This window comes from Pundamilia nyererei, unplaced genomic scaffold, assembly GCF_000239375.1.
Source record: "Pundamilia nyererei isolate P.nyererei 1_Seehausen unplaced genomic scaffold, PunNye1.0 scaffold00110, whole genome shotgun sequence".
NCBI classification, from domain to species: Eukaryota; Metazoa; Chordata; class Actinopteri; order Cichliformes; family Cichlidae; genus Pundamilia; species Pundamilia nyererei.
Window position 1 is genome coordinate 2,101,791 of NW_005187511.1, and position 24,246 is coordinate 2,126,036.

General features: G+C 39.2%; 1 protein-coding gene across 1 annotated transcript; it reads left to right on the forward strand.

Annotated features, from left to right (window-relative positions):
• Positions 1 to 10,611: 10,611 nt before the first annotated feature.
• LOC102211045 (transketolase-like) lies at positions 10,612 to 21,927 on the forward strand. The gene is made up of 14 exons (XM_005741487.2): positions 10,612 to 11,685; positions 13,063 to 13,180; positions 13,272 to 13,385; positions 13,485 to 13,582; positions 14,317 to 14,508; positions 14,700 to 14,818; positions 14,970 to 15,166; positions 16,745 to 16,909; positions 18,267 to 18,423; positions 18,914 to 19,044; positions 19,131 to 19,214; positions 19,348 to 19,441; positions 19,760 to 19,882; positions 20,803 to 21,927. The coding sequence occupies exons 1-14, from the start codon at positions 11,579 to 11,581 to the stop codon at positions 20,988 to 20,990; spliced, it is 1,887 nt and encodes a 628-aa protein (XP_005741544.1). The 5' UTR covers positions 10,612 to 11,578; the 3' UTR covers positions 20,991 to 21,927.
• The last annotated feature ends 2,319 nt before the right edge of the window (positions 21,928 to 24,246 follow it).

Sequence of the window (24,246 nt, forward strand, 5' to 3'; positions counted from 1 at the left end):
ACAGTGTGATTCCATACATAGGTTGAGAGTGAAATCTCTAGTCCATCAGTTCATTAAGATATGACAAAGGGGGGTCTGAAATGATAAGAAGCAAAAATCCTATATTAACCAAGAACAGCAAAACATTTTGCTTTTAAAACTAAAACAGCTGTTCCAACAGCTCACAGTGTGAAAGAACAGCTAATGCAAGACAACATCCCCCCTTTTTTGGGAAACAAGTTGCTGGCATCAGATTTTGGGTGTTTTAATTATGTGTGTGTGTTTCAGAATAAAAAAATTAAACATATATATAAAAATAACAGTTACTGGTGACTGAAGTTCATGTTTATCGCATCTTATTAAAAGAAGAAGTGAAGTAAAACAGTGGAAAACAACTTTTTTGTATAATGTTGCAATAATTCATTTTTTTCCATCATCACTTAAATTATAATAACTATTCATTATCATAAACATTCAGGCCTTTAACCATCCTCTGTGATTTGTTTCCATAGTTATTTAAGCACAGAACTAATTAACCTGCTTGCTTTGTAACCATAAAGCACCCTATCGTGGCTTCTAAAACAATCCAGCACTAAAAGCATAGCAGTGGGACACAAAGGGGGTCAGTTCTTGCTCAGAAGTGGGTGTTAAGCAGGATCTCAATGATTTACATTCTTTGATAAAATCTGTGATCCTTTCATCTCCCAAAACCAAAAGGTTTGCATTTATCACTTCACAGATGTGATGAATGTGATATAGCTCACATGGAATAGCCTTATAACAAATGTACCTTAGTTGCATATATAAATACATACTGCACTGTTAACGTGCTGCTATATAATATTTCAAAGGGAATGTTTACTCTGGCAACCATAGGGGGTTTGTTATGGAGGGTGCCAATTAAATTTAATGAACTGCATCTACTTATATAAGGTAATCATTCAAAGCGATGCTCACTATTTGATTTAAAAATATTTTCTGTGGTGTATACCGTCTATACAAATATAAATTATTGCTGTTATTTGTTTTCACAGACCTCCTGTCAGCGAGTGTGATTCCTTTTCACTGACAGTATGTTGCATGTTTTCATGATGAGAAAGTAAGTCAACACCACCTAGCCTGATCTAGTTGTAACACCTACCTCTCTCCCATTACAGCTGTTGAGCAAATAACCGAATGTTCCAGATGTATGCAAACATACAAAACACTTTCCCTTCAGCCATGTGTGCTATGTAACAAGGGGATGAGTCATACCTTATTTTGCTTTGCTACAGATTTTTTTCTCTGAGTGAGATTAAAAATCGTTATCAGAAACATTTGAGCAAATGCATTACTTAAAAATATTGTTACTGACATTAGCAAGATTCTTTCCGTTATGCATTATGAGTCCAATTCACTACCTTCTGTTGTTTTGTAAAAAAAGATATATACCTCCTATACAGGTCTACTATCATCATTAAAATCGTTAAGTAAAGACTGCATCTGGCATACACAACAGTATCACAAAACACTTGTATCTGTTATACATAGAAGACCATTTAACAACTTTTGTCTTCATTTTAATTTCAGAGACTATATACAGGTTCCTTTGCAGGAGCTATGAATAAGTCAAATGAGACATGGTAGTGGTAATGTAATATAAAAGTGTAGGTATCTCAGTTCAACCACATTCACTGTTCACCAAATTTCCTTCAGTAACATCCCACAGACAACATGAAAATGGAGTCTGAAATAATTCCTACATTCCATTGTTGTTATTTGCACAAACAGCTCAGTATGGTATTACAAAGTCCTACCTGCTAACAGCTGAGGGAGGCCTCCGTCTCACCTACATGTTCCAGTGGACAACAAAGAGCAGAAAAACCCGTCTTCGTCCCCGCTGGAGTAGTCAGTGAGTTAACTGCAGCAGCAGTTGGTGAGGGGTAAAATACACCTGGGTACGGGGTACTGTATCAGCTTACCTGTCTGCTAAGGATAATGGTCCCTTCTAGAATCATCTTGAATTATTTACATATAGAAGAGTAGTGTGTGTGTGTGTGTGTGTGTGTGTGTGTGTGTGTGTGTGTGTGTGTGTGTGTGTGTGTGTGTGTCTTGGTAATTAAATCCAAAACTGTTCTGAGGACAAATGTTTGTTTAAAAGTCACTTTATTCATCATACATAATGTAATGTAATCATAGTATGGACAAATATGTGACACATTAAAGGAAAAAAGTTCCATAGAAAGGACAAAGGGGATGATACAGTTGGTTTACTCCAATTTATAGACAAAAAGATCATTAACTGGTATTTAGGCATGTGAAAATTTGGAAAATATAATAATACTATGCTTTTTTTCTTCTTGATGTGAGTTAGATAATAATATTTATACCTTTCTCTTATCTATACTTTAAAAAAGAAGTTGGAAAGAACAGCTTACCTTAGCATAAAAAACAGAGACTGGCAGAGGAATTGCTTGGATAGAAGCCAACCTCTATTTGAAATGCTGACTAATCAACATTATATCTTGTTTGTTTATTACATAAATGTATCATTGTGAAGTATAGTGAAAAGACTTCAAGGAATCGCTGCATCCAGCCAAGAAATAGCAATCTGTAAAACAATGTGTCATATTTATATTCTGCTTTTTTGTACTGATTAAAAAAGTGGGGCTGTATTTGTTTCTCACGAGTTAAGTTTTTCATTTGTGAGAAATTAGTCTGTGTGCAAAGCTCACACAGACTAACTGTCACGGTCGTGGGTCGGTGACCCAGTGTTTTGAGTTTCTTGTGTCTCTTAGTTTTTGTGTTATGATCTTAGTTCTCTTTGTTGCCCCAGTTTATTCTTTAGTCTAGTGTCTTAGTTTGGCTTTCTTGTATTCTCTCTAGTTTTCTGAGTATTTAGTAGCTGCCCTCTGTGTCTCCTTGTTATTGTTCTCTGTGTTTCTTAGTTGCTCTATCTCCCCTAGTCAAGTCTGCGTCTATGTTACATTTCCTGTTTTACTTTGAAGGTCTGTGTCCTACGTGAATGTACTGAGTTTCGCTTCCCTTGGGTCTCGTTATGTCCGATTTCTCCCAGCTCTGTCAGTCCCCTCGTTATTTCCAGTGTATTTAAGCCCTGTGTTTCTCTGTGTCAGTGTCGTGATCTCCCTCAAGCTGTGTGTGTTTTGTTAAATTCTTCCCAGTTTAGGTTTTGTGGAGTTTTGTGTTCAGCAATAAAAGCTGCCATTTTGAGTTCAGTCCTGTTTCCAGTGAGTTTGCGTTTGGGTCCAATTCCTGCCTGCATACAGCCGAATCATGACACTAACTGCTTCCCATGTTTTAACAAAAATAACAATCAGTGGTTTACAACATTGTATGTTAACAGCTGGCAGTGGGGGCTTTATTTGACTTTATTTGTGTAATGATTTAGTACTAACCAAACTCTACCCATACAAAGCATTCTTCTTCTTTTTCGCCTCATGTCCAGAACCTGGCTTCGCTGCAGAGACGACCGTATGGTAGTGAAGATAGTGGAAATAATAGTTAAATGTTGTAGGGTTCACTCACCTGGAAAAGCACTGAGCATGTAGCAGCACGTCCATGTTTTTAGTGAGACTGTGTTCAAATTTGTCTCCTTCAAAATCACTGAAAATGGAATAAAAACACAGACGGAGGTTGCAGTGGCCCCCATGGACCACTGCACCACCAAACTTTCCCAACCAAAATGAACTTTTAAAAGATTTTACGCCTTTAATACTTTCCATGCGTCACGCGAGAAAATTAGTTTAACTTCAACCATTTTTTATTACACTGCCAGACAAAGGGACAGTGACGTTTTAATCTCCCTGTCGATATTTTTTCAACAGGTCCCTGCTGAGATGTTTTGTCTTTAGTGTTTCATCCATGTACAGGAAAAGCAGCAAAATAAAATTACCTGCAGAACATGCCTCATGTTCTCATTGTTGCTGGACTGAATATGTAGTGTATGGGCGATCTCTGAAGGTAGTTTTTCAATTGCAATTCATGGTGTAAAAGCTCTTATTTTTCTATTTAAATTTCAATGCACTTAGCTTTTACTCTATGTCTTTTATGTCTCGCATTGAATTAGTTAAATTAGTTATACCATATATACCTTAAGGTGGCCTTTGCTAGTGCTCATAAGCTGCCTTACTGGTATTTTCTTTCTGTTCCAGTTTAATCCTGGCCGCAGTAAAAATTCCCAGTAAAAGAAAATTTGGGAATTTTGAAAGTATTTTAAATTTCACCACATACGTCTGAAAACCTGGCGATTGCTACAGCACGTTCATGTGCACTGATGCAACAATCAGTGCTTTTGTGATGTTTATGAGCGCTGTGTGTACATTTGTGTGTAAGAGAGGGAGTGTGTTGGTGGAGCTGCTTGAAGGAGAGCAGTAGTGATGGAGCCTGAAAGCCCTGCAGCGCAGCTGTTCTCCCAGTGCATCGTCAAATTCGCTGCTGAGCCCACAACACACGCTCAGCCTTAACCCCTGCTCACACACTCTCCTCTATGAATCTTCGTCCCTCTTTGTTCTTTTTTCTTCATCCACTTTGTCTGCTTAGCTAAAGCTCTTCACTCAAACCTTTATATTTCTTTAAATTGCTCACTGAATACTATTTGCTTCAGCTGTCTCAATAAACTATAGCACCAATGTGATAGGGATATACTTTGACATCTCTTTGATTTCCATTTTTTTTTTAGCATATATAATCTCAGCCCAACCCAGACCTGCACTCACAGGGTGGTCACCAAATCCTGTCCTGAGCATTTGAATGACTGAGTGCTCTGTTGATAATTCAATCGCAAATGCCATGCTTTTGTATCATGCACTGTCAGTGGGTGGGACCTTTGAGTGACAGGCAGCATTCTGATAGAAGGGCAAGCACCATGTCATCATGGTGACTGCAGAATGTTTTAAGGAAATGGAGTGATAAGAGCAGAGTGGAAAAGGCTCAAGCCTGAAGGAACGACTGGTATTAAAGAGAAGCACCAACATTTTGTGTGCGCAATATGTGTACATATATATATATATATATGAATGTGAGAATAATTTGTGTGCAAGTGTACTCATGTTCATATGTCAGCATGCCTGAGTACATATGCACATTATGTTGGGCTGTATACGTGTGTACATCTGTGTCTTCTGTCTATGCCATTAAGCATTCAAAGCCAACGATGATGAATCTCTTTTTTTGCTTTGTGCTGGTGCAACCACACATGTTGTGTGTTATTTAAAGGCATTGTTTCAAAAGTGGTGGCTTTGCTCCTCTTTTTCTGCCAGAGAGATTAAAAATAGAAACATTTATGATCTCTGAATGTACTTTCCCTCCAGGAAGAGTGCAACTGTGGGTGTCAGACATTGGCTGAACATCACCACGTGGTGTTGTCTTCCCATGCCACCATTGGCTGGCACCTGTGGGGCCCTGTGAAGCAAAGCTTTTCTGACAGGACCCAGGAGCCCAGAGGAGTTGCTGGAAACTGAGAGAAGGACAACGTCGGTGGAACCAGGATAGCAGTAGGAGGCTCAACTGATGGCATCAGCTTGGCTATGAATGCACAGGTGCTGAGACCTGACTCCGAAGCTACAGAAGAGCGAAGAAATCCATAGAGATCATCTGATGACTGTAAAGATCAAGTGAAAACTGAAACAGGGACAGTCGAGGGGCTGATCAATTGTAGTAGTTACACTCTCAGCTCACACTTCAGTTTGTTTGGATCTTGTTGGAGTTACTAAATACTTGTTTGGTTTCTCTGCGAAGTGACCAAATAATTCATCTTTGAATAAATATGTTATTCTTCTAATGATTCCCCCACTATAACACCCCTGGCTGTTATAGTATAACAACAGTATAGAGGAACATTTTTTTTGGTTACATTCATACAACATTTATGGGGAGACAGTGTCCTCTGGTGTCTAATGTTTAGAATACTCTTGGCTGTGACGAAAGGACTTTCAAAATGGAGTACTGGAAAATAATGACTGTTCATATAGCATTTGTCACACTATGCCTTGCTGATGCCTACACACACATACACACACATTTTCAACTAAGAAAATTAAATAAAATTGCTCAAGATATTGTGTTAATTATAAACTTAGTTTCTGATATCTGCATATTGCATACTGTACACACGAAAACATTCAGAAATAAAGATGGACAGTCTTTCCATATTTCTATCCTTTTTGTAATACTGCATGATCCAATATACAAACGGGTTCAAAGTGAAACTCAGTTAATGAGTAATGAAGTCTGATTGGCAGTTTAATACAAAATCCTGTCGAGTGATTTCAGCTTTTATGAGCTGCTGTCCGGTGGTTCTTTCAGCTGATGCCACAGAGACCGTGAAATGACCACATGATCCCGCATGCATGCGTCATTTTCCCGTCTCATCCCTGTGGTGCGTTCACGGTTCAGACGTGACGTTAGCCTGCGCTGCAGAGATGGGGTGAGCGTAATCTGAGTAACTTTAGAAATTACTGTATTGGCAGTTACACTGTTTCTCTTTCGAAGTTACTCAGATGCATTGGGAGCCATCATTTCTAAATCTGAGCTGTTTTTACAGATCAGCATATGACAAACTGTTTCTGTATAGTATGACCCGCACTTCCGTGCTAGCTTAGGGTACAGTGATTGCATTTCCAAGGAATTTTTAAGGTAAAGACTGCTCAGTAAGTGTCATTTGATCAAAACAGAAATTGAAAGCTTACATAGGCTGTTTATTTTGCATTTGTTTATTATATCTGTATGTGTAATGTGTTGCTGAAGTTTTCTGCTTGATACATATTCTAAAACATTTTACAAAAGCAAATTTATGATAATGATAAATGATAATACTGGGAGAGACATAACAGAGAGACGTGGCTCTCAATTCTGAAATGACATTTATGAGAGAAAGATGGTGAAACTGTAGCTACCAGGAGAGATGCTTTTTAATCTTATTTCTGTGCAAAGCGAGCAAACATTTAGACAGTCTGTATCAGGGTCCATTTGACGTTTGAAATGAAAGTTAATTTAGAAAACGCTTCAAATTAAGTATAATTTATTATAAGTGCCGACATATGTTTTGATATGGATGCTAAGTAAAATGATTTTCTTCTAGAAGGAGTCATCCTTTTGAATTTAAGCTTACCGTGTTGTTAATATCTAATAATAATAGTTATATTAAGTTCCAGTCTTAATAGCAAATGTAACATGGGCTTATATGTTGTAAAATGTTGTTGGTCTACCCCCTGCACCCTGCCCCCTACACCTGAACTTTGGTTCCCCTACCAAAATGTCGCAGACAAAAGAGTGCACCGAGTATTGATTTGTCTCCAAGATGCTATTGGTTCATACATCAGATACAGCACGTACCCATGTAGAAATAGACCAATGTGATATCAAAGATTTTCCTCTAGATGGCAGGACAACCCTCCCCATAATTACAGGTCTGTCAGATGCTGTTCGCAAAGGGGCGATTTTAGCCCATTTTTGGGGGTATGAATCAAAGAATCAAAGCACCCCCAAAGATTTCTTACTCTTTTTTTTTTTCTTTTTTTTTTTTACAATATTTGCTGTTTGTGTGACACACTACTAAAATATAAAAAAGCATTCGGTACTTGGTTGTGACGTAACATTTTAACAACAAAAGTATAGATATCCCCCCACCTCCCAAAATGGTTTGTTCCAGCTCGCCTCTCCCCTACTCTGGCTCCAGCGCCCTTTGGTGGCTGAGACAGCGGAGCCTGGCTTAAAACAGGACATATTAGCTGCATTTAACCTTCAGTTACTCTTTATATAGTTAGGTAGGAGTCAGACCATGTTTCTTTTTAGCTGAAAAACATTACACCAGGTACCCTGCAGTGTTGGAATCCAACAATGTTTGCTACCTTACAATCCGTCCTGCTCTGTAGTAAAATCAGCCACATTTGACCGTCGACATGTTGCTCCCATCGAAATTTATACAGCCTATTTAAAATCTAAAACTTTAAATTGTCTGTAGCTTACTGTTGTTGATACTGTCCTGTTTGAAATGGAATGAGAGAAGTTGGTTATTTTGTCATATGTGCATGTGCCCACATTAAACCCAGGAACAACATTCAGGTAAAACTGTAAGAGCAAATGATCCGTCAATCAAGAATAATGTTGGATCAGTGTTTCAATATTTATATCTTTTATTAGATGTACATGTGGTTTGGTTATTTGCCTTTTGGTTGAAAGTACACTGAGAGAGGACTTTTTTTTTTATTAGTGATCTTAATAATATATTTTTTTCATATTGATGTAATTTTTTCATCTAATTGAATACAATCTATATGTGTATGATTGTCAGTCTAAAGAAGGAGAGAGGACAGAGGGGAACGTGAGGAGAAAGTACAAGGTCAGGAAGAACCAGGTAAGAAAACAGACCGGGAACAGTGACAGGCACAACACAAACTGTTAAACTGCTTGAGAGAGTTGATCACCAAAAAGTGATAGACAGATTCGCCAACCTCAAGGTGAGGCGACACAGGTTAAAAATAAAATAAAAAATCTGCAGAGCCATAGTAGTATCTGTAGTAAAGGTCTTTTCATACATAGTATACATTGTACCACAGGCAAAGTTGCCTCCATTTTGATAATTGTTTTTATCAATATTTTGTACATTTCAAGGACTCTATTTTCATTTATCTGTATTGTATTATACATACACATTAAAAGTGAATCTCAGGGACAGGGAGGAACAGGGGTTTAAATGCACCAAGGAGACAGTCAGAGGGAACTTGGGACAACTGGAGACATGTCAGGATGCAGGGACTGACAGAGAAGGGGAAGAAGTCTCATCGTGACGAGTAAAGTTTATCTTGCCTGTAGTACAGTTGTGGGAAACTTCCAAGTAAGTGTTACATCCTGTGGACAGGAGAACAAGGACTTGGTGGTGGAATGAAGAAGTACAGGAAAGTGTTCAAAGAAAGAGGCATAAGACCTGTTGAACAAGTTTAAGAAAGAGGACTTTTTGACCAGGTTTAGCACAGTTTTGGGGAGTGAGGAATGGAGAACAAGTATACTGATTTTCAAGAACGAGGGTGATGTGCAGAACGTTAGTAACTACAGGAGGATAGAGCTGATTTGGCATACCATAAATTGTGGGAAAGAGCTGTTGAAGGTAAGTTAAGAAAAGAGGTGACAATCAGCAAGCAGCAGAGTGGCTTTAAGAGCATTACATAGGTGATGTTTGCTTTGAGTGTTGATGGAGAAGTACAGAGAAGGTCTTTGTGGATCTAGAGAAAGCATTTGATAGAAGACCAAGAGAGGAACTGTGGTACTACCACCCTATCCCTAGCCTCCTCTTTTGTCACACCAACTCTATAACCCTTCTTCACCACATCCATGAATCTTCTCTTTGGTCTTCCTCTTTTCCCAAAATTAGCTTTCTGAACAACACGATAAGTCAGGTTGTTATAATAATACAAATGATTGGTTTAATGCTTCAAGAGTTTTGATCTTGTTTTTGTTTTTTATCACCACATGCAGCCTTTATACAGTGCACAAAGTATCAAAACCTCCAGCAAATCCTTCAGCAGGATCTTCCTCTTCAAGAAGAAAAAGGGCTTTGTAGTTTTCACAATGGGTCACCACACCATGTAGCTCCACGAGAATTTTTACACTGGATTCCCTTCTCACAACTCCAAATGAATTTGTGCCTCCTCCCAGGAACAAACTGTAAGGGAAACATGTAAATCTCTACACTGTGGAGCTACAGGGATCTTCCTCTTTTACCACAGTAAAATAAAAACGATGAAGTGGATGAGCTGGTAGATCTGTAAACAGAGGTGAGGAACCTTGACCTGAAGGTAGCTGAGAGTCCTCCATTGTATTATCAGAGTCTGGCAGAGGTGGAGAGGAATAACGGTAAGGTTAAATCATTGCTTTTGGGTGGATAGAGTTTGAGAATGAAGATGTAGGGCTGGAGGGAGGTGTCAGAATTTGCAGATGAAAATTTAGCTGGCTCCCCGCAGATCCTCCGGTGGTCTATCAGAGTTTTCCTGCAGATGATGCAGTTAATCCCCATCATTCTTTTCAGCATCGTTAATATCTGGATGGCTAGCTGGAAAGTGAAAAGGTGTAAGCTTCTGTCTTGATGTAACCACCTTCAAAGATGTTTCCTTATTAATGCTTTAGCAGGTGCTGAAGATGTATGATGATTCTGTAGGAAAAAAATGTTTTGTCACCATTACTGTCTAATTTCAATTGTGACATCTTTAGAAGAGTGAAGTGATATTTCCACCAACTTCCTCCACCTTCCTGACTCAAGCATCCACCAGCATGATTAACATAGTCTTGAACACCTTGCAGTCTGATGAAACACTCCAGAGCAAAGTACTCTGAGGCAGTCTCCTCGACAGACTCACATCTTTGGCTTGGATGGAAGCCATCGGCCTGGGGAAGTGTTTTTGAATATAAAATAAGAAACATTTTTAGCACTATCAATGTAATGTATACTTTATTAATCCGCATAGGGAAATTACTTCTCTGCATTTAACCAATTCACTCAGTGAAGCAGTGGGCAGCCACCACCCCTGCCCACGGGGAGCAGTGTGTAGGGACGGTACCTTGCTCAGGGGTACCTCAGGGTAGCCGTTCAGTGGATTCTTCTGATCACTCTACCTACTGAGCTATCCCTGCCATCTTCCTTCCAAAGAGTTCTAAGTTGCTAGTGAAGGTGCACAATCTCGGATGTTAACAGACACAGGTATGTCCTCTTTTTCTTTATCCAGAAATCGCTTAACCACTCCAAATGAGGTAAGTTTTAACACTACCCAATCACAAAAGACCTCTTCCCAGAGTCTCACCCACCAGGTACAGACAGAATCCCCCTTGGACATGTTTCCCCATCTTCCACTCATTGGACAAGACTCTGAGCACCACTCATCTAGAAGAGACTCTGTTGGTAGCAACTAGATATGGCAGAGAAATATCACAGCCTTCCCGAGGTAACGTTTCTCAGTACATCATCAGTCGTGTCACAAACCAAGGACGAGGAAGGCATCATTTTGATTTTTAGGCGCTCCTCTTCCTTGTTAATGTATTTATTCACACTCTAAGACAAGAGTTTTTTGTTTTGTTTTTCTTAACCTTATCACACTGATAGACTGCATGCACTCACCCATAACTAAATAGGCAGGACATGTGGTTAAACACAGTTCTATGATTTGTAGGAGGGATAGAATTGAACTGTAACACAGACACATTTTTTTTAAATTACCCTCTGGGACCTTTCACAACCTTTTGTGACCTTAGCTGTCAAAACATAGTCTGGTTAAAGGTATATAGTTTTGGTGTATGCCGTTGTATTTTAGCAGTAACGCCCAGTGCACGTCACAGGGTTCCTCCTCCTTTGTGTCTGTCAGCGTGTGTGTGTGTGTGTGTGTGTCCCTGTGCATCCATGTGTGTACATGCCTGGTAGGTTAAATCCAGTTTCTCCTCGTTTCTATCTCTCTTTCTGCCTGCCTCTATAACTCACACACTCACACTAGCTTTGCTCTTTGGCAACACACACACACACACACACGCACACACACATATTAAAACCACACAAATTCAACAGAGGATTGTAGTTGGTCCATTTTTCTGGTGCTTTAAAACTCAATATATCGCCTTCATGGAGGATTACCACAAACCTGACCAGCAGACAGTGCAAGCACTGAGGAACATCGCCAACCGCCTCCGAATCAACTCGATCAAGGCAACAACTGGAGCGGGCAGCGGGTAAGTTGCATTTACTGATTCTTGCACACGAGCTTTGCTGTAAGATTGTAAATGAACTGCACATATAAACATAAGAAATGTGTGCATAACATAATGCAAAACCTAGTTTTCCTTTGCATCGTGCACTCATCAACAGAAATAGTCACACCCAATGAACTATGCATGAACAGATTAGGATGTAAGGAACAATGTGTTCTGCTTTTGTTCTTCTCCTTTGACAAATTTAGATTTGGCTGAAACAATTTTAGCATTTTATTTCAGAAAATGTAAATATCTACATTGTGTTATTTCCGTGTAATTATACTTTATTTATAGCATATTAGAGATACACAATTGTTTAAAAAAAATTCAAAATCTTTGATGTGCAAGCAGAAATGAATGAAAAACATGAACAGATCAGGGTGACATCAACAGAATTTAGGTTATTTGATTTTTTTTACATTTACTTTGGTTACAAGATAATAATTGTCTATAATCATCTATTTTACTAGATATACCCCTATGAACAATTCAACAGAGCAGACTACCCTGTATAGTATAATGGTGGGTGAACTGTACGTAGCAATAGACTCGAGTACTGTGTGGCCGCTGCAATCATGCGATCCTCTTCAATGGAAATTTCAATGAAAAGCTGCCTGTAATCTTTAATATAATTTCTCCTTCGAGCTCTTATTGATTATGAATGTCTAATTTTGAATAGCAAGAAAATTATTTTATCGGAGCCTAACTCCACATTGCACAATTCTGCAGTGTTAAGCCTACAGTGATATGAAAAGAAAAACACTGAGCACCGAGAAATATTACTTGACTTAAAATATTCCAAGACTTATTAGAATTAATGACTTATTGATCTCGAATGCTTGGAAAGATGGAAAGGATAGCAACGAGCTGAACACGCCAAAATACTTGCCTTCAGACTCCATGGAGCTGGAATTTGTGATTTCTTTGTGACAGAAGTTGGCGGTTTAATATAATGCATTAATGCCAATTAGTTATAGATGCAACATATTTTAATGCTACAATTAATTTTGGGCAGCATATACTAACAGTTTACGGGTCTCTGTGTGATTGTCTTTGCAAAAGCAATTTGAAGTGGTGTTTTTGACTTTTTTGTGTTGCACTCTTTTGAATAGAATCTTCATTTGGCATCTCAAGCTGAAATTTTAGCTAATTAATTGTGCTTTGTGATAGCTTTACCTAGAGTCATACTGCAGCCTTTTGGGACAGTACCATAAACGTATAGCTATAGTGGATTTTATGCAAATACAGTAGGCTACTAATAATAAACATATTAAAGTTTAACCTGTATTTTCTGTGTTTTTGAGTTTGCTGTTTATTTGGATTCATTTTAACAGCACCCTCTCATACACTGTGCAGATATCCCACGTCATGCTGCAGTGTGGCAGAAATCATGTCTGTGCTTTTCTTCCACACTATGAAGTACCGCCCTGAAGACCCAAGAAACTTCAACAACGACCGCTTTATCCTGTCTAAGGTGAGAGTCAGTAAGCTCCGCTGGTCTGAATATGAGAGCTTCTGTTCCTTTTGTAATTGTAATGCCTTGCTTCTTTTCATGTCTATCTCAGGGTCATGCTGCTCCTGCGTTGTACTCCATATGGGTTGAAACAGGTTTTCTCAAGGAGAGCGAATTGCTCAGTTTATGCCAGGTTGACTCTACCCTGGAGGGGCACCCAACCCCCGTAAGCCGCCACATACTGTACCTATAACACACCTCAGGACTCAAAGAGCACAAACTCTACTCAGAGTTTATTGATTTATTTGATTTGTGTACATTTCAGAAACAACAATTTGTGGATGTCGCCACTGGATCGCTGGGGCAGGGTCTTGGTGTGGCCTGTGGAATGGCTTACACTGGGAAATATTTTGACAAATCCAGGTAATTCCTTGTCCACACGCAATACACAAAACACCTATGGGGAAAAAAGGTGTTTTTGCAGCTTTACATGAAAATATCAACTCAGTTGTTTAAATTATCGACACAGCGTTGCATCGTATTTTTTTTTGTAGTGCTTTGAATTAGGATTTTCTTTCATTCTGTGGGTGTATACTGCAGCTACATGATCTGCTCTAACAATTCTTCTGCTCTAATAATCACAGGCGCAGCAGTCACGCCTGAGATATTTTTACCACCCAAGCAGATTTCATTTTGGAGTAAAATCCAGATATTATGCCGTAGACTGTTTATTTGTTTTAAGTTGCCACAAAAGTGGAACGCTGTCATATTTTAATATTCCTTTGTATAAGCAGCTACTTTGATGACATTTGATTCATCTGCTAATATTTCAGACCGTGTGTGATTAATAGGTGAATAACAGTACAAAAAATGGTCTTAGTTAAACACTATTTGGCTCTTATGGCAAAGTAAGTTACAAAGGTAGGTGTGAAATTAAGCAGTCACATCTCAGCCCTCAGGAAGCTTAAACACGTCACAGCTGATTACCCATCCAGGTGTCAGATAATGGCGATAAAACAAGCCTGACTGGAAAGGCGTTTTCCTCAGATATGACTTTTTTTTTCTCACATCCACAACACATCACCCTCATCTACACAAACATAAAACACAAATACAGTATGCACAGCATAATCATGTAATCTTGGCTTGTTCTCCAGTTACCGTGTCTTCTGTCTGCTGGGGGATGGTGAGATGTCAGAGGGGGCTGTCTGGGAGGCCATGTCATTTGCCTCCTACTACCAGCTTGACAACCTGGTGGCCATTATGGACATCAACCGTCTTGGCCAGAGTGACCCTGCACCCTTGCAGCATCACGTAGAAAAATATCAGAAGCGTTGTGAAGCCTTTGGGTAAAATTGCATATGAGAAATCCATACTGATTTAGAGGCTGGTTAGCATCCGTTTATGGTATAAGCTCTGAAGGAAGACTGTATTTTCCTATATTTTCTGTATTTCGCATATTTACGTATTTCTTATTTCCTATATTTCACATAAATATGTGTGAGACATACCGAAAGCCTTTTCATGTGTGTGTCTATAGCTGGCATGCTATCATTGTCGACGGACACAGCGTAGAGGAGCTTTGTAAGGCTCTGAGCCAGCCATGCCACCAACCCACTGCCATCATAGCCAAAACCATTAAGGGCAAAGGCATTCCAGGTAAATATTGTCTTTCATATTTGCACCCTTTGCCCTCATTTTAAAATAAATGATATTCAAAAGTACACTGCAGTTTTGCAGTCTAAATGGCACGTTATGTATGTGTGCATATGAATTAAATGAACATAAGAGCATTTTTTTGTGTTTTCAGCTGCAGAGGATAAGCTGGGTTGGCACGCCAAAACTCTGCCCAAAGACATGGCTGACATGGTCATGAAGGATCTGCAGAGCCGTATCATGAGTAGCAGCAAGCACCTGTACCCACCTGCTCCTATTGAGGACTCCCCACCTGTCAGCCTAAGAAACATCAGGATGCCAAGCGCACCCAGCTACAAGGCTGGAGAAAAGGTCTGTAAAGTGGACATGAATACAAATACTTTATTCTCCAGGTAGCAATGAATGAATGAATGAATCCCAAACAACCATGTCTACAAAAAAGTTGGAATGTTGTATGAAATGTAAATAAGTTTAGATCAGACATTTGCAAATCATACAAACTCTGTAGTTAACTGAAAATATTACAAAGAAATGCACAGAAACTGTGAAGTTTGAGCCAAGTATGGGGTGGCTGTAGCTCAGGAAGTAGAGCAGGCCATCTACTAATCGGAAGATTGGTGGTTTGATCCCTGCCTGCTCCAGTCTGCATGCCAAATATCCTTGGGCAAGATACTAACCGATGCATCCATCAGAGTAGGAATGTTAGATGGAAAGCACTTAAGAATAGACAAAGGTGCTTGTATGATAGGTGTGACTAAAGCATGTCTTATAAAGTGCTTTGAGGGCTCTGGGAGAGTAGTAAAGCACTATATAAGAATCAGTCCATTTAACATTTAATTATGGAAACTAATTCAGTGCAGGGACAACAAAAGGGGAGGTTAGACATGATCACCACTCTGTGGGAATCTACATAAGCAAAAGGATATGTTAGAGCATAAATTTAAGTATAAATAAAAGAATAAATATGTGTAAGATGTGTATGATCAAGACAAGAATTCAAAAGCAATCATACTTGAACTTGTGCATCTATGAAGTAGCAATTAAAACCAATTGGTATATAAATATATCATGTTTGATTGTAGCAAATGTTTTGAATTTGCATTTACTCAAAGCAAACACAATAGATTTTTCACAAAAGCGAAAAAGCCTGATTCATTAAAAATGAAAGCATAGACAATGTTAACCAAACCAACTTTTGTTCATATAAGAACAGTAAAATGTGGTTTGTGTTCATCATTGAGAGTCCTGGTTTTAAACCGTGTTGCCTAAAGTCCATATTATTCACACCCCCTTCAAAAGCTTGTGGTTTCAACTGCCGCCCAATATACAAAGCACAGGTTTCCTGCAGCCCCTTCTGCAGGTGGTCTGCCCACAGGAGGGTGGACCCATGTGGCTGATCCAGGCCCCATGGACTAAGGCCTGGGAACCAGGTGCTCAGCAAGCCTGGCTTTTGGGGAACGGGGCTCATCTGTGTCTAGATTTTTCTACACAGAGGTGCTCTTGATCTGGTCCATCACCCAGAACTAAACTGCCTTGGAAGACCCAACCAGGGCAAAATGCCTCGAAAACATAGCTCCTGGAATCACTTAGGCATGCAAAACACTCCACAGAAGTAAAGAGCCAATTTGGGATATATATTAAAATAAAGGGGAAAAAAAACAAATGAAACAAATTGTCACAAATTAACTATCACAATTTTCACAGTTAACACATTAACATGAATTCAGTTATTAAAAATTGTTGATCGGAATATTTTTAATTGAATTCAGTACAACAGTACAGTTCAGTACAACTAAAGAGGAGGTTAGGCCTGATCACCACAGGCGTTTAAAGGATTTGTAAATCATTGTGTTCTGTTTTTCCTTTTGCAGCATCCAACCTTTGCAGGTTGTAAAAAGATTGATGAATTTGGCCTCCTTTTCTCTGCAGATTGCCACACGGAAGGCATACGGAATGGCACTGGCCAAGCTGGGACGCTACAATGAACGTGTTGTGGCCCTTGATGGAGATACCAATAACCTCACCTACTCAGAGATCTTTAAGAATGAGCATCCCAACCGTTTTGTTGAGTGCTACATAGCTCAGCAAAACATGGTATGATCTTTGGTCTTACGCCTTTTTCTTGATAAAAAAATCTTTCTTCAAAAACAGATGTGAATCCTATCATTCTGTCACTTTTAGTTTAATGCTATCATTTCATTTTAAATGTAACAGAGTTGCTTTTTAATAGCGATTCTTCTCCGTAAACTGCTCTTCGTTTGCTGTCTGCACAACCTAGCTTGCCACAGCTGCTGAGCTGAGCTTATGTTATTAAATTATAGATGGCTTGTCTGTACCTGCCCTGTAATATAAGGATAGTCACATAAAAAACTCAAGTTCCTCCTTTTACATCAATGTGGCAACTGCTGACACCAGTGGTTAGAAAACCCCTTTATTTTGCTTCGGTCAACATTTTATCAGATCCTAATTTGAAGAGAGACAATCGAATTCTAATTTCTTGTCTTTTCATGTCCCCAGCAGCAGCCTGCTTCAATGTAGGTCAGGCATTTCCATGATGATAAGCAGTTATGACAAGTGTATTCAGAAGTAAAATATTAATCACTACAGAGGGTGGGACCATCTGGCTGAATGCATGAGAAAAGTCAAAAGTTCAAGGGTACAATCGAGATGAAATTAAAAAAATATGCAAGACTCACCTACACTGAAAAAAAGGAAATTGGTTGGTTGTTGCATTTACAAAAGTCTAACTTGTAATTTGAGCAAAATAATTTCATGTTTCTATGGTGAATGTAATTAAAACATGTAGGATCTGTTTGAAATTCAACAACTTCATTTGTTCTTGTTGAGATGACATGTCAAGGACAAACAGAAAATTCTGTTTCAAGCCTTGTAATCATAGCTTTCCTACTTTTGTTAAGCCTGGAAGGACAGCTTTGTGGTGTGGTGGTTAGCACTGTTACTTCTTTTAACTCAGTTGTTTAATTGTCTGCCAAAGCAAAACAATTGTGTGCAACCAATGTCCACAATTGAATTAAGTAAATCCAACATGTTCTGTTTTTCAGTGTACAAAAACTTAATTAGTTACAAACAAAAACAAATGGAGTTTCGTTGAATTCATTTATGTAGCGTCAGATGTTACTTTTGAGAAAGAAGAGAAGATGTGGGACTGTGGAAAGGTTTGGAGACAGGACAAAGGAAATTATTTGTAAGAGGAGGTATGCCACTGATCCTGTCCATATGGTAAAATAAGCTTCAGAGATTTTTGCAAAACTTTCTGCTTACTGTGGTCTTTAGTTCAAAGAGGCTTTCAAATATGGTTTGCACTACAGATATTTTACCCTCTGGGTGATCTTTTTGTGGTGACGTTCTTGCAGCCTGTGTCTCTTTAGTTTGGCACATGAAGGTTTCCTCGCTCGCAAAGGTACTAAGAAATAATGATTTCATTTCCCAGGTCAGCGTTGCGATGGGATGTGCTGCCCGAGAGAGGAATGTGGTATTTGCCAGCACTCTTGCTTCCTTTTTCACTCGCGCCTATGACCAGCTTCGTATGGCAGCGATCTCAGAAAGCAACATCAATCTGTGCGGCTCTCACTGCGGTGTGTCCACCGGTCAGTAGACTGCTGCCAATGAGCAATTCACATAAAAACCCTTGTCATACATGTCACCAAACTCACACCTTCACAAATTCACCCTCATCCCCTCTTACACTGAATCCAACCACTTCAGAGCACCCAGTTCCTCAGAATATACCCACAGCCTCCTTAATAAATGCACAAGTGTATACAAAGGAAGTCTGTGTCAGTTTGTGAGTTGTTTCAATCCTTTCTATTTTTCCCCTCTAATGCTGTGTTTTCCTTGCCATTTACCCTCCTTGACCTTACAGCTATTACTCAAACTTCCCCCTTTTCTCCTTTCGTGTCTGCCCTGGAAGCTGTCAACAGGGAACCAAGTGTCCCTCTGTTAGTGCAGGTACACTGCATGCAGCCGAACTTTATGCTTGTGCACCTGCATGCTTCAGCTCACCTAACAAGTAGATAACTTTTGAAGATTTCCTCAGTGTTGAATGCATAAAATCAACTATAAATGTGTATGTTGCAGGAGAGGAGGGCCCTGCCCTGATGGGTCTGGAGGACGTAGCTATGTTCAGGGCCCTTCCCACAGCAACCATTTTCTATCCCTGTGATGGTGTGTCTACAGAGAAGGCTGTGGAACTGGCTGCAACCACAAAGGTACTTAAACAAAAATGGCAGCGTTACAGCTCCCCTACATGATCATCTATTGCAGTAATGATCTTTTCATTTTCCTTTTCATTTAGGGTGTTTGCTACATCCGAACCAGCCGCCAAGACTGTGCTATCATCTACAACAGCAATGAGGACTTCCATGTTGGACAGGCAAAGGTGAGACGCTATTTGTGCTTCTCTTAAGACAGTGAGAGATAAACACATGAGGCAGAAATGGCAGATTATTGTTCCAAAATAATCACTCGAAACACTACAGCTTATAGAGGGTACATTTCCTTCTCTTTGACAGGTGGTGTACCAAAGCAAGGACGACCAGGTCACTGTGGTGGCAGCTGGAGTGACTTTGCACGAGGCCCTTGCTGCAGCTGAACATCTAAAGAAAGGTCCGCAAGATATGTGCCGACACATCCAGAACAATTACAAGAAAAACATTGTAATCCGCTGCTAGCTGGTCAGATTTATATCTCTATTTTTTTTAGAATGTATCTGTTAGACCATTGCTGTTCCTTAGAATAGGTTTTGAATGGTTCTGTGTTCAGTTTGTCATTTAAATGTTAGCCTGATCTTAGTTTTTGTGTTTCTTGCACAAACTATGCTTTCTTTATCAGGTTGGCAGAACTGCTATATTATCCTATATTCAATCGCTGTGGTTCGGTTAACCGTATGATGTATCTTTATGCATTGTATTTTTCATCTTCCAGAGAGGATCTCTGTCCGAGTGATTGACCCCTTCACACTCAAACCTTTGGATGTCAAAACGATCATCGACCACACACGTGCTACCAGGGGAAGGATCCTCACTGTCGAGGACCACTACTACGAAGGTAGGTTTATATAGAAGTTGCTTGGATTTTGCATATTGCATGCCTATCGCCAACCAAGCAGCAACAAGCTCAGTAGCATAATGCGGCTGCGCCTCGTCATTGGCGCATATCCTTGGGAGCGTTGTGGTGGCATGTTTCCATTGGTTCACTGATGTAGACGGGTTGTGCTGGCAATTGCTTATTGGCTGAGGGCTGAGACCGCCTGTCGCGTGCCTTCATTGCAGGCAAGGTATTGGTACTGTGGTGCATTTTGTAAGTGCGACAGCCATGGAGGCAGAGTGCTGTCAGATTTCCTTAGCTAAGCGGGTGCCCATGGGGCTGACTGTGACCTAGATAACACAGACAGCTCTGGCCTGTGCCTACTAAGAGAAAGGGGATGGGTGATGGCATGGATGAGGCTGGACAAAGGAAATCTAACAACTGTAATTTGTCTGATGTTGTGCATCTCATTCATTGTACATCTGGAACAGTTGTGGTGCAACGTTCAAAGGGATCATTTTTACACTTAGCTGTAATGATTTTTTTGTTATCCCTTTATGTAATGTGTGCACAGAGGCTCAGTGTTTTTGGATACTGTGATGGGAGCCAAATATGCTTGAACTTCCCGCTCCATGTTTTTATTCTTGGACACAATTGGGCAGTACTTCAAAATTACAAATACAGTACTTGCTACATTATTACATCTATAAGAAATAATGTAAAACAATATCATTCAAAGGCATAATTTTTCTATATAGCTACCTTTATTTCATTTTTTTATTTACTTCTGAATTTAGGACTTTACACACACAGCCTGAGATGACCATGTTAGAAATGTCCCATCCTTAAGACATCACATTAACCAGACAATTAAAAATGCATTTAAGTGGATTTGTCTTTCACATTTGTCTTTTATATATTCCTTTGCTGTTTTTCCACAGGTGGTCTTGGCGAAGCAGTGTCTTCAGCAATGGTCAATGAGTCTGGCTTCAGTCTGCACCGTCTCGCTGTGTCCCACATTCCTCGCAGTGGAAAACCCCACGAGCTGCTGAAGATCTACGGTATCGACCGTGATGCTATTTCTCAGGCCATTCGCAAGATGGTCAGCAGCTCTACCAATGCCAAGTAACTTTCTCCCTGCAACCACCTACCTATCCAATTACACCCCTGAAGATAAGGCTAGTAGTCAAGTATGTTTTCGATTCACATGGCACCCAACTCTTTGATTTTGTTCACAGTGAATACCCTTAAGTGTGTAGGCTACTAAAGTAATGTGATTTTGTGCTGTACACATTAAAGTAGAGTTCCACGTTTGCCTTCCTTTTTGTGTATTTATCACCAAAAACTGAGACACACAAATTCATGCAACATGCATATCCTCACTGATAATACCAGCGTTGTTATAGACCCATTTCAATGACAGAGATGTGGACATAACTGACATTTTCATTGGTGGATGCTCACTATTAAAAAAAAAAAAAAAATCCGGTATTACATGTCTGCTGTGTGATGCTCTAATGTGTTCTTAATGCTCTTGGATTCATTCAACTGACAGTGGTTTTATATTGTTTTGCTATAGCTTGTAATACTGAGTGGGGCATAGTTTTCAAGTCGGTGTTTATCATAGAGTGTGTGTGTCAGACAGAAACTTAGTGAGTTGTTGTTGTGAAAGACAATAGGAAACAAAGTGAAAGAAATGTGTACACGTCATAAAGAGCAGTCATGCAGAGCCAGAATTTAAACATTCAGATGATTTCACTTTCATTTTTGTAGTTCTTAAATTTATTTCTATTCACCATTGTCTTTTGTTATTGAAATTTCAGTTACCGTAAACCAACACACCTCAGTGTTCATTTGTGCTCTAGCACTGCTTTTGGACCTCAACAGCAGTGTAATCTTTACACAACGTCGAGCAAAGAAGAGCCACCCAGTGCTGATAGGGGGTATAGTGGGCTGTGATGTTGAATAGCTAGTTACGTCCAGCGTGTCAGCCTAAGAACACTTTCTTTGTTACTTGAAATTTTGTATGTACCATACTTTCATGTAATAAAGCCCTCTGCATTTGACTTTGACCATTTACAATAGTTTCTATTCGCCTTTGTGTTGACGTGTGTTATTTAAGCACTGCTCATAAACAGCAATCTGCAACTATAATGGGAAAGTATCTATGAAATTTATGAACAGCCATCAGCTTCAGCATGCATTGGTATGAGACAGGCCCATCTTATGAAAGTCAGATGAACTTCAGTGTATTGGTATAACATACATTCACAAGATTGCAGAGACATTTATAGTGGAAAAAAAGAGGAAACTACAGTGTTTGTTTCTACGGTGACATAAAACGTCGCCATCTCGTCATCTTAAATACCACTTAAATAGCTTCCTGTAAATCCCCCCACTGTAATTTTAAAATCACTACCACCAGGTTCTCGTTCTCTCTCTCAGCTTCCTGTTCAAAACAAACAAATGCATTTTTTGGGTCATACAAATCCCAACTTTCAAAAACATTTTAAAACATTGAATGAATTCTGAAGAAGTGCTCCTAAAACTTGTACTAGCATGCCCCCTACAGGAGCGAATAAAGAAAAAGAAATAATGACATCCACCACCACACAATTCATATCAGTCATAATCGATTAAAAAAAAAGAGTTTAAAGTTTAGTTAAATGAAGATCAGTGCCATAATATAAGAAAACCCGTGTTTGCTTGTAGATCGAGCATTTTGACTGAACATATTTCCTCTCCATATTTCCCACTGGCCTTCTACACTCTTCACCCTAAACTTTGATAAGCACTGCTCTTTATACAGTCTGTGTTCTACAGGAATGTGCAAAAATAGTTTGTAAAGAGGACAAACCTCAGAGAGCTGTATTTCCGTTTTGCTCCTCTAAGAGCAAACGTTATGATTCCACATCCATACGATAGTGTGTAAACTGAAATACACAATATTTAACCACAGTTAAAACAGTATATCCCCTGAGTATCTGAATATTCCATGTATTCTATAAAGTCTTATATTTAAAATATTGTGGTCTTACCATGATATGAGTGGAGGTGCAACAAAGCAACAAATAGTGCAACAGCAAATCCCCAGTAGGTATCTAAGGAGAGTTTGATGGTAATGTTTAGCTTTTATACAAAACCTAAATATGGATGTAAAATTAGGATTCTGACTTTGATATAGCAGCAGGAAGTACCTCCTTTGTTGTAGGGCGCACCTTTACATCTTTTAGTATGGGCAGGCAGGCCTGAGCAGGGTAGAAAAGTCAACACAGACATTGTGACAAGCAAAACCTGCAGTGCATTATGTAAAATTACATTTTTCTTTTTGGAAAAAAAAATTTCGCTTAAAATTTTTTTGTGAATTTTATAAAAAAATTCTACTTACCAGTAAACATGCCCAGAATCTCAAACGCTATGGTGCAAAATATACCAAGACATACTGGAACTGAGAGTGCTGAAAGTGAAAGCAAAAATAATAAATGGGTCGTTAATCAGTCTTGGCTCAGCCAGGGGTTAATTACTTTGAACAGCGGCTTAAAAAGTGTAACTTACTTCGAAATGGCCTATAGGAAGCCATTCCACATCCCAGTCCAAAGCAGATTGAATAGAAATGGTAATATTTATCTGAAATGTTCAGAATAATAGGTTTCAAATGAATATTCTACATAAAGGAACATTTCTGCCAAATCTGCTGATAATAAATAAACATAATAGATATACATACAGTGTTGATAAACGTCAAAAATTGACTTCCTTTTGTACTCCTGAAAAAGAAATGATCAATAGCTTGATGGATAAAAAATACAACATACTGCTGCTTGATAGGAAATAAGAAAAAAAAGCATGTGAGAGAAAGTGAAAGCAGCAATAGACACACTGTGTAGACACATTGTTATATTTATAACACAATGTGTCTACACAGAGCAAGAGCTACAATCATAGATAGAAAACCTCAGCGAAAGGCAGAAACGCAGGTGTACACACCATTTCAGCTCAGCTGCTCCTGAAGTCCCCAGGCAGGTGTAGCTGAACAAAACAAACAGCATTCAGTAGACAACTTCCTCAAACTGCTGCCAAGGACTGTCAGTACCAAGAATTACCACTGAATGGAAGTCCCGCTGACACACTTTTTCTTTCACATTCACGTGTGTCAAAGGTTAAAAACAATAAGACAGTGCTCTGTCACCTTGTGAAGTACTAGATTTGAATCAGGTCCTCAGTTGTTTGGCATTCAAATTTTTACACAAAAAAACCGACACTCTTTGCACTCTTTGATCACATGACCACAACTTGGTGTCAGTCAACGTAGTTCATGAGCCGATTTATGACAGATACCTTTTGACCATTTAACAAGACTTCTAAAAGTACTTAATTGCCAGCTA

Excerpts from the sequence above, each read along its gene's own strand:
- LOC102211045 (XM_005741487.2), top strand. The coding sequence starts at position 11,579 with ATGGAGGATTACCACAAACCTGACCAGCAGACAGTGCAAGCACTGAGG. Across the intron at positions 16,910-18,266 it reads ACATAGCTCAGCAAAACATG|GTCAGCGTTGCGATGGGATG; the intron begins GTATGATCTTTG and ends TTCATTTCCCAG. Across the intron at positions 19,883-20,802 it reads CGAGGACCACTACTACGAAG|GTGGTCTTGGCGAAGCAGTG; the intron begins GTAGGTTTATAT and ends GTTTTTCCACAG.